The sequence below is a fragment of the Paramisgurnus dabryanus genome, chromosome 10 (assembly GCF_030506205.2).
Source record: "Paramisgurnus dabryanus chromosome 10, PD_genome_1.1, whole genome shotgun sequence".
Taxonomy (NCBI): domain Eukaryota; kingdom Metazoa; phylum Chordata; class Actinopteri; order Cypriniformes; family Cobitidae; genus Paramisgurnus; species Paramisgurnus dabryanus.
Genome location: NC_133346.1, coordinates 313,334 through 324,314, shown reverse-complemented (window position 1 = coordinate 324,314; position 10,981 = coordinate 313,334). Strand labels below are relative to the sequence as shown.

Below are 10,981 nucleotides of genomic sequence, written 5' to 3'. Positions count from 1 at the left end.
ACCAGTGTACAGCTTTATGCTTTATTGTTTGGGAAATCTTGATCCTAATTAATTGTTAGTTAGCTGGACTGCTTTATTTATTTTTTAAGTTTATTATTTCTCTATTGTTGAGTTTGACAACTTTCCTTAGTACATAATTGTTATCTTCAAAGCGTTCATACTACTAAAGTCAAATTGATGTGATACTGAAGGGGGCGTAGATACCTTTACTGTCTATGGTAGATACCCAGCAAACACCGTTTCCGTAACGTTAGTTTTTGGATATTATTTGGGAATCAAATAATAACGTTCTGGGAACGTTCTTTATAGGTTTTATTCTTTGCAACCATAAAATAACGTTCCCATAACGTTGCAGGGAGATTATTTTTAAACAACCTAAAAATATCACACATTACGTTCTCTAATGGTTATTTTTAGAACCTTAAACTTACCTAAAAATAACGTTCTATTTTTGTAAAGAACTCTCCTGGCTAACCAAATAACATTAAAAACGTTGAAAAATAACGTTTAGGAAACCAAAAACGAACGTTAGGGAAACGTTTTGTGAACCAACAACTGTACGCTGTGTAAAATGTAAAAGTGAGAAGTAAACTCTGTAGCCAATGAGAAGCGTCTGAATATGCTAATGAGCTCTTGACAGCTGTGAGAGAGTGAGTGAGTCCAGCAGCAGCCGCGCGTGCGGGGTGAAGAGTCTCTCAAACTTGCGGCCGGGATTTAATCATGATTCACGAATCTGCTTGCTAAGATCCGCGGGTTTTTGTCGTGAATCGTGCGGAAGGATGTACCGTCTGTTGTCGCTGGAGCGCGGGCGTCGTAAACGAAGGCTTGAGCTCAGTCTGGCGGGACTCTGTGAGCTCGAGATGCTCAAGCAGCGGCACGAGACTCTCATCAGCCGCGCGCTCGCGCTGCACGCACCCGACAGTCTGAACCGGGCGCTCGAGGACTGCAGCCCGCGACGCCCGTCGGTAAGACGCCGTAAAGCAAACGAGTTTATTGGAAAGAGATTTTTACTTTATGAGGGTTTTGCCTCCTCTATAACATGAACCGTTAAGCTCTGAATAAAAACATCTGCTAAACATTATGAGGTTAATGCAAAGTAAATATGAATGAGATAAGGTTTCAACCCCACACATAAGACTTTTATGAATGCTTATAAAGTAACGCAGGCTCACAGTATGTTTAATTGTTTGGTTAAAAGTTGTGCCAGTGGTGAGGCCAGACATTTTAAACTGAGTGGACGTTGGCGAAATAGGGTGGACCTCTCTCAAATTACACAATATAGTACTGTTTTTTTAAATGTGGTTCGAATATTTTTCGGATCAACAAAAAAGGGAAATAAGGAAAATTAAGAAAACAATCTAGAAATTATAAAAAAATAGAAAAGAACAAGTTACAAATAAAGTCTTATTTAGGAATAGGAATAGAATCAAATGAATAATAACACTGTCTTCTTCATTCTTTAAATGAAATATAATTCATCTTTTTAAAGCTCCAGAAGTGATTTTCTTTGTGTCTTCCGTTGTTGGAAAAAATAATACTATTAAAGTCAATGGGGCCTGTGATCGGTTTGATTTACAAACATTTCTCTTAATATCTTCCTTTGTGTTCATCAGAACAAAGACATTTATACAGGTTTATAACAACATGAGAGTGCGTAAATGATGACAGAAGTTTCATTTTTGGGCGAACTATCCCTTTAAGATCGAATAAGCATGGATCCATTTACAGACACACATCTGAATTCTTTCTGAACTGTTTGCGTTCACTTTAAGAAATAACTGACTGTTTTTGTCAAAATATTTGCCAAGACTGTGGTATTTTGAGATAATATTGTGTGTACGTGTCCTGTCAAGCGCAGAGAGATTCTGTTTGAAGCGTGCGTCTCTTTGCGTGCACTTACAAGTGTGGGTCCATTTGAGTATGTGTGTGTGCGTCTGGTTGACAGAAAACAGCTCACTTTAACATCTTCTTGCACTCAAATTTTTTAAAACGGCTTGAATGTTAACATTTGTGAGGTTTAGAAACACATGCCAACGATAAACTTTCTATATAAATGGTTATTTATTTCTGAATGATGCGTATACAATTGTATTGGTTTTGGTCAGAGGTTTTAAGGAAGTGTGTTGTCTTATAAGAGAAATCCCTGAGATCTCACACAAATCTTACTTGCCTCTCACAGATCTCATACAGATCTCACACAAATCTCACACAGATCTCAAACAGATCTCATTCAGATCTCACACAGGTCTCACACAGATCTCATTCAGATCTCACACCGATCTCACACAGATCTCACACAGATCTCAAACAGATCTCACACAGATCTCACACCGATCTCATTCAGATCTCAAACAGATCTCACACAGATCTCAAACATATCTCACACAGATCTCACTCAGATCTCACACAGATCTCACACCAATCTCATTCAGATCTCACACAGATCTCATTTAGATCTCACACAGATCTCATTCAGATCTCATTAAGATCTCACACAAATCACACACAAATCTTTTACAGATCTCACACAAATCTCATTCAGATCTCACACAGATCTCTCAAAGATCTCATTCAGATCTCACACAGATCTCTCAAAGATCTCTCAAAGATCTCATTCAGATCTCATTCAGATTTCACACAGATCTTACACAGATCTCACACATATCTCACACAAATCTCACACAAATCTTTTAGATCTCACACAAATCTCATGCAAATATTTTGCAGATCTCACACAAATCTAAGGCAAATTTTTTACACATCTCACACAGATCACATTCAGATCTCAAACAGATCTCACACAGATCTCAAACATATCTCACATAAATCTTTTACAGATCTCACAAAAATCTTTCACAGATCTCACACAAATCTCCATAAATCTTTCACAGTTCTCACACAACTCTTTTAAGATCTCACACAAATCTTACGTAAATCTTTTACAGATCTCACACAAATCTCCATAAATCTTTCACAGATCTCACACAACTCTTTTAAGATCTCACACAAATCTTACGTAAATCTTTTACAGATCTCACACAAATCTCCATAAATCTTTCACAGATCTCACACAACTCTTTTAAGATGTCACACAAATCTTACGTAAATCTTTTACAGATCTCACACAAATCTTTCACAGATCTCACATAAATCTCACGCAAATCTTTTACAAATCTCACACAAATCTCAGACAAATCTTTCACAGATCTCACACAAATCACACAAATCTCATTCAGATCTCACACATCTCTCATGCAGGTATGACACATAAATGATCATTATTGAGGTAGCAGATTCAAAGAGCAAGTCAACATTCAAGATGAATTCAGTATAAAATACACAAGATATCTACACTGATGCACTCTGTGTTTATTTCTGGCATGACACTACTGACAACAATCAGAGCTAAGACAACAGCTGTGTGTGTGTGTGTGTGTGTGTGTGTGTGTGTGTGTGCGTGTGTGTGTGTGTGTCTGCGTGCGTGCGTGCGTGCGTGCGTGTGTGTGTGTGTCAGTTTGATGACTGTTTGCAGTGTGTAAACACAAATGTCAGTGTTGTTGTTGTAGTGGAGGTGGTCTCTCAGTGTGGGCTTGCTGTGCTGGTCTGTGATTGGTTAGTTCTTTGTGCTGATGTCATTAATGAGCTCATCTCTCCTCCTGTCAGCAGTCGCTTTAGAAACAGAGAGACTGTGAATAATTTATATGAACAAAAGGTTAAATAGCAGTGGAGTTTTGTTTTATTCAGCATTAAGATCTGACAGAGTTGTGTAATTATACACTCACTTTAAGTCATATTAACACTCACAAATAATTTCTGTAAAGACCTGACCCCCTTTGGGCGTGCTGCAGGTGGAGCGAGTCACAATCAAGCAACACTGTTACACTTATGATTCACTACATGTTTGTGTTGTTTATGTTATATGCACTTACGCGCCGATGTCCAACATAACACAAACGTTTTACTTACCGTCTGCGACTCATGACCCGGTTGGGACTTTTTAACAGAATCTAGCAGTAAACAAACAAACACACAAAACCCTGCTGCTACCCTGGATAATCAAACTATATCTACTGTTTCCATAAGGTTGGCTTACTTGGAAAGCTGAACAAGGCTTTATTCTCCTTACTTCTAAAAACACACTTCTTCTTCTTTCATGCCATTGTTGAATCTTTATATAAAACAAAGCTGTCGCGTATCGTCTCCCACTGATTGACACGTGGGAGTGCCCATAAAAGAAATGATACACAACGTCTCCCCATAATACATAAGAACTTTTCCAAACTTGTACAAACCTTAGCAGAGAAATACTCTTTCACACATCCAACTGCTTTTTGACACTTTGCCTTTGTTTAGCATGAGGACTGGAACTCTTAAACTGTGTTAATAATTTAAATACCGCTCCCCCCCCCCTTATTGCACAGCCCTAATATATAATAATATACTGTATATATTGACCAAAAATCAGACATTAGATTGATGACACCACATGATAAGAAACTTGTGTGATTTGTGTTGTGATTGTGTTTGTATAATAATATGAATAATTGATTATGGTAAACTAGACTCTGGTTATTTAAATCTTATAAGAACCCATCCTGCTGTTTCCATGACAATGTGTGTGTACTTCATCAGGTTAAGTTAACATGTTTTGTGGATGATCAGCAAACACACCAAACCCCCATCACACACACACACACACACACACACACACACACACAGAGAGAAACACACACACACACATTTTCATTTGTCTATGACATTTGTTTATTTTGTATAATGTGACACATGAAGCACCTCTACGTTTATAATGTTCATATGTTAAGATATCAGATGTCATTTTCATGAGAAAGATTTGGACATATTTTGGTTTTATTAATATTGCTGTATTGTTTTTGTTGCCTGTTTTATATTCTAGAATTTGTTTAGCACTTTGGTCAGTGCTGCCTGCTATATAAATAAACTTTATCTACTTACTTACCTACTTATTATATTTAACAAGCAGTCTAATAAGAGTTAAAGACACAGTTTAAATTTCATATAACTACAGAGAAGTTTGTTCAAAGTCCTTGTAAAGCAATATAATTAATAAAATTAATTTTCTGCTCTCAAATGCTGGGGGCGTGTCCTCTGTCTGTCTGTGCTGAAGCCACGCCCACTCGCGGGAAAGCTGCCATCTCTCTCAGCTTTCAAACCCTTCTACATAAACACTGCAATACATTTATAACATTTATTATGTATGCAGAAACTATTCAGTGAAAAGACATTACACAGACTTGAGACATTCATAGAAGTGTTGCACGGGTCTGTGTTTTTTTACTGCATCTATTTTTACAACCTGCGTCGCCACCGTTAAATAGACATATTAGGCATTGCAATCTAAATGAAAACATGCCTTATTTTAGCCTAAAAGTGCTTGGAAACAACCATTAGCTTACATTGCCATGTAAACTGCCAGCAACATATACTTATGAACCATAAAAACCAGCATGGTCATAGGATAGTAATAAACACAAGCCTGCGGGTTATGAGACGACCTGTGCATGATTAATTCATAGCACTCTTCATCTCCTCTTCTTCATCTCTTACAGGATGACTTAAAATGACACAGATTTTAAATTCAGCCTAATTTGTGTTTAGCAAACACACTTTGTCTGATTTAAGTTTGTGTGTGTGTTTGTGTGTTTTGCTCCTCTTTTCTTAAACATTTAATGAGATCACACAGGACTTTATGTTCCTTTCTTTTCCAGAAACACATTCTCCATCTTTAGCTCATTTTAATAATAAACAAACTGTAATCTCAGGTTACTTATACACAAACACACAACACTTAAATCTACACAAACAACCAACAACCTCTTTAAATCCTGCAGTTATGAGAATGTGTTTAGCAGATAGTTTATTTGTACGTGCACCCAGACGTTAAACGTTTGTGCATTGTGATGCTCGACCTGATTGTTGCAATGATTAAATTTCTAACGATACGATGCATCAATGCCACACATAAAATATCAAATTTTGACACTCTCCATGTCCTCATTGCTTGACATAACGTCCATCTACAGATTTCTGCCAAAGCGCATTGTTAGTGTCAACAAGTGAATGCAATCCAGCAACAAAGCGATTGTAGCAGTGAAAGAGACAGAAGATGTTGTGACTGCTTATGGATTCAAATTGTGGATTTGAAAATATTTTGTATTTGGAAAATGGATTGGACAAACAGATAAAACACTAAAGACTTTGACTGTTGCCATCATAAGCTTGATTTTATGTGACATTTTTCCCTCAATTATTTTTCTTTATTTAAGTAATTTTTTGTTCTTTGTTGTTGTAAATGTCCCAATTGGGACAGAGATTGTGTCTTTTTAAAGAGGACATTTCACAAGACTTTTTATAGATATAAAATAAATCTTTGGTGTCCCCAGAGTACATATGTGAAGTTTTAGCTTAAAATACCCCACAGATGATTTATTATAAGATGTTAAAATTGACACTTTATAGGTGTGAGCAAAAATGTGCTGTTTTGGGGTGTGTCCTTTAAAATGCAAATGAGCTGATAATGCAAACACTGATCACCATAATGGTGTTTGTTGAAATTGAAACTCAATTGTGCTGTCAATTATTTTCTCTCTTTCTCTGTACTAAATGTCAGTGCTGTGGTTGGATAGTGCAGATTAAGGGGAGGTATTTTATAATAAGATCCCCTTCTGACATCACAAGAGGAGCCACATTTCACATGTTTGCAGAGAATGGTTTACCAAAACTAAGTTACTGGGTTGATCTTTTTCACCTTTTCTAGGTTGATAGAAGCACTGGGGACCCAATTATAGCACTTAAACATGAAGTCAAATTTTCACACTATGATCCCTTTAAAGTTTGTGTTTTGTGTTATCAAACTTTGGTTCTCCCCATGTGACCGAACTCTTATTGTCCCAGTCAGATTTTCAGGATAAGTCCACTTTAAAGAGTTTAATTAAACGTTCATGATATATATTTTGTGTTGCATTTGTGAGTTATTAAAAATGTAACGGCTTAATTAGGCACATAATATTAAAGTATCGATAAATTATTCAAATATCATTTTAATTGCATTGAATCAAAGTCATCACTGACGAAGATATTATATCACAATGAACTGTCCGATTTACACCCATAGCCTCCATCATGGTGTTGATGTGTGTGTGTGTGTGTGTGTGTGTGCGTGCGTGCGTGCGTGCGTGCGTGCGCGTGTGTGTGCGTGCGTGTGTTAGCAGGACACCTCATGGAGTCTGATGAATCTTCTACAGCATCAGGTTGGAGAGTTGAGGGTGGATACAGAAGTCAATTCAGTGGAGTCATCTGCTGATACTGAAGACCACAGATCAGGTAACACAAGTAAAACATGAACCTCATAACTGTGTCATCATCAGCATTTACACACACACACACACACACACACACACACACACACACACACACACACACACACACACACACACACACGCACACACGCAGACACACAAACACACAGACACACACACACACACACACACACACACACACACAGACACACACACACACACACACACACACACACACACACACACACACACACACACACACACACACACGCAGACACACAAACACACAGACACACACACACACACACACACACTAATGCTTCATCTTGATGATGCTGTTCTGTGCTTTCTGTATATATTGAGTCAGTGTTTTATGTTTGATTATTTATGTGTGTGTGTGTGTGTGTGTGTGTCTGTGTGTGTCAGTGTTGTGTGAACAGATTGATGGTCAGTCTTCAGTCTTGGACTCTTCTGGTCTCAGCGAGATCTCCTCATGGGCCGCTCATCCGGTTCATCTTACAGAGAGATCCAAGTCTGTTAGTAAGTAAACCGACCATAACCATACTGAACAGATAATAACCAGAACAAAATACACATGGAAGATCATGAGGTTATATTATAGATGTAATAATCTATGCTTAGAAATAAAAAAGTCCAACTGATTTGAATTGATGTTCAGATCTTGAGTTCAGGGGGTAAAGGGTTAAAATCCAAGACTTCCTGTGAGGTTAACAGATATCAGACAGAGTCTTCAGTGTAGTCATGAGATCTCCAGAGAAAGACTCTCTGTGTAAGAGAACACACGCACACACTCACTCACTAACACATTCACTAACAACACACACACAGTAACACACACACATTCTAACACACACTACTACACACACAACCGAACACACGCATGGACACACACACGCACGCACGCACACACACTAACACACACACTTTTTTCTGGTATTGGGATCAATAAAACTTTAATTTTATTTGATCAGATGTTAAGTGTCTATCTGTCTTTAGGTGATGTATTTGGTGTCGGTCGTGAAGGGAACAGTGGGGTACGAGCTGTGTTCCCCCGCTCTCTCTCTTCACCTCACCCCACACTAGAGGGCATCACAGAGGGCATCGGGGAGGACGAGCTGTGGACCTGGAGGTCCAGTGAGACCACAGAAGAGGAACTCACATCAGAGGACTACAGACAGACCCAACATCTGGAAACGTACATCCTCAGCCTGATCCAGCGCCGTACACTACCTCTCAGACCCAATAAGCCCCGCACCAGCCTGGGACCTGAGGCCAGAGGAGTGGTCAGACAGAGCAGTCTGTCCCGTAAAGAGTCGCCCTACAGCCCCGAGCGGCACAAGACCTCCCCCAGTCCTGATAGACAAGCGTGGACGCGTCACGGCCTGGACGAGGAGCGCTACGGACGGTCGCCTGCCGAGGAGCAACATGTGCGTTACTCCAAACCTGCACTCGCTGGCATTCGATCTACTTCACTGGATTTTCCATGCGGAGTTTTGGACCCTAGCAGCAGTGAAACTGAATCCCCACAACACTTCCAGGGTTACCCGTCACCTCGCTCGCCCTCCTCAGATGAGCAGCTGGTAAACGGACAGTACATCCCAGCACAATCGTGCCACGCTCAAGCGAGAGCCGCGTCTCCCCGGGCGCATGCCACCCCTAAATCTACCCGTGGCGCATACTCCCCCGAGAGGGTCCCTGGTAAGACGAGGGCCACGCCGAAGAAGTGTCGCTTCACAGAAGAGAAGGTCACGTCGAAGAAGCCGAGCCGAAAGGCCTGCCGCTCTCAGTCAGAGAACAGTTTACTGGGCCAGCGGGTTTCAGAGCGAAAATATAATACGGTGGAACGGGACGCAGGCCGATGCGCTCAGCCCAAAACACGCCGCACGCAAGGCTCTTCCGGTCACCGCCGGTGGCGTTCCACGCTGGAACTGAGTCAAGATGAAGCCGAACCTCCCCCCGAACAACCGATCAGGCGCTCCCGCAAACCCAGACCCGCCCCGTCTCCCTGCGTCTCACAGCACCATCATCCGCCTCACCTTCGTGCCGAATACTCTCAGCGCATCCCTCTGTGTCTCCCGGAGGAGGGATACTCTCACCCCGTCGCAGGAGAGTCCGAGTCCAGTCTGAGTGAGGCGGAGTCGCCCGGGTCCAGTTCACTCTCCAGTGATTCGGATGAGAGCGGAGGTTTAGTTTGGCCACAGCAGCTCCCTCCTCAGCTGTCACCTCCCTCTCCTTCACCCGCTGCTGGAACATCACTGCAACCCAAAGCATTTGTTAAGATCAAAGCATCGCACGCACTAAAGAAAAAAATCCTGCGATTCAGAACCGGATCTCTCAAAGTTATGACCACCGTATGAGCGAGAAGCATAAACAGCACCAGTTATATGAGCTCTGTTTCAAATACTACCTGTATTTAATTTTTTTATTCTTTTTATTATATGCAACAGATCAATCCTTTATTGGCTTAATGCTCTAATTTACCCCAAAAATTACTATGCGCTCATACCAGACACAAATGAAGAATAAATCGCGCGTAGTTGGATGCTTGAACATTTTGAGTTAACTCGTGTCATTTGCGCGGGAAATTCAGACGTGAATACACTCAATTTGCTGGCTTTAGCTATCTTGTAGTCTCAATAAATACATGTATTTATAGCTCAAATTGAGTAAAGAGCGTTTTTACAACTTACCAGATTGTTCGACCTCCTCACAACTTTCTTGTTTCTATAAAAGTACGAGGATGTGTCGTACAATTCCGGGGTCCACATACAGCGACAAAGGTTTTGTGCTTCATTGAATCACACCACAGGATGTCTCTTGCGTCTTTGCATTGATTTAACACATAAATCACTTGCACTTAACGCATCATTCGCGTCTGGTGTGAACGCACCTTTAGACTACAGACATTTTGTTTTTGCCCAGTTTACTTCATTTCTCGTTCTGTCATTTCATTGGAGCGTCCTGTGGGTTTGACTTATTCAACATCAACTTAAGGATCATAAACTCCTAACAAACACAGACTGTGGATGGTCACGGGCGCTCGTATGATTATTCAAATATTTATTTGTTTGTTCCAATTATATGGAGCTGATTGTTATTGGCAGGTGCTTTTAAATATATTTTACAAATTGACAACATCTTCTGATGGGTGGATGTCAGACAACACTGTACACACACACACACACACACACACACACACGCATGCACACACACAAACACACACACACACACACACACACACACACACACACACGTGTTCATAATGATGTCATTACTCTAAATATCAGTATATGTTCCTCATGAGAGAGTTTGTATTTATGACTGTAATCTGTAAAAAAAGACCCAGGAGCATTTGTTGTTCTGAAGATCACATTACATTCAGTCTCTTTAATGACATTAAACAAATAATCTCACCTCTGATCAGATCTTTGTTTGAGAATACTTAAAGATTCATTTTCACAAGCAACACAAAGTTCACATCAGAGTGAAAGTTAAAAGAAATATTACAGCCTGATATGAAAAAAATACAATATGAACAAACAGTGAGGAAACATTGAAGTAATTCAGTAGACTGAAATCATTTACTCATCCTGATGTCTCTACAAACATATTTGACTTTTGAG

General features: G+C 40.1%; 1 protein-coding gene across 2 annotated transcripts; it reads left to right on the top strand.

The window, feature by feature from the left end:
• The first annotated feature begins 659 nt into the window (after nucleotides 1-659).
• On the top strand, nucleotides 660-10,728 carry dact3a (dishevelled-binding antagonist of beta-catenin 3a). 2 transcript variants are annotated; one of them, XM_065264636.1, is made up of 4 exons: nucleotides 660-965; nucleotides 7,251-7,362; nucleotides 7,764-7,877; nucleotides 8,355-10,728. In XM_065264636.1, exons 1-4 carry the CDS (start codon nucleotides 780-782, stop codon nucleotides 9,713-9,715), a joined length of 1,773 nt encoding a protein of 590 aa, XP_065120708.1. In that variant the 5' UTR covers nucleotides 660-779; the 3' UTR covers nucleotides 9,716-10,728. The 2 variants fall into 2 exon arrangements, with proteins under 2 accessions (XP_065120708.1, XP_065120698.1); XM_065264626.1 differs by having other exon boundaries at nucleotides 7,248-7,362.
• The last annotated feature ends 253 nt before the right edge of the window (nucleotides 10,729-10,981 follow it).

Excerpts from the sequence above, each read along its gene's own strand:
- dact3a (XM_065264626.1), top strand. The coding sequence starts at position 780 with ATGTACCGTCTGTTGTCGCTGGAGCGCGGGCGTCGTAAACGAAGGCTT. Across the intron at positions 966-7,247 it reads GCAGCCCGCGACGCCCGTCG|CAGGACACCTCATGGAGTCT; the intron begins GTAAGACGCCGT and ends TGCGTGTGTTAG. Across the intron at positions 7,878-8,354 it reads AGAGAGATCCAAGTCTGTTA|GTGATGTATTTGGTGTCGGT; the intron begins GTAAGTAAACCG and ends ATCTGTCTTTAG.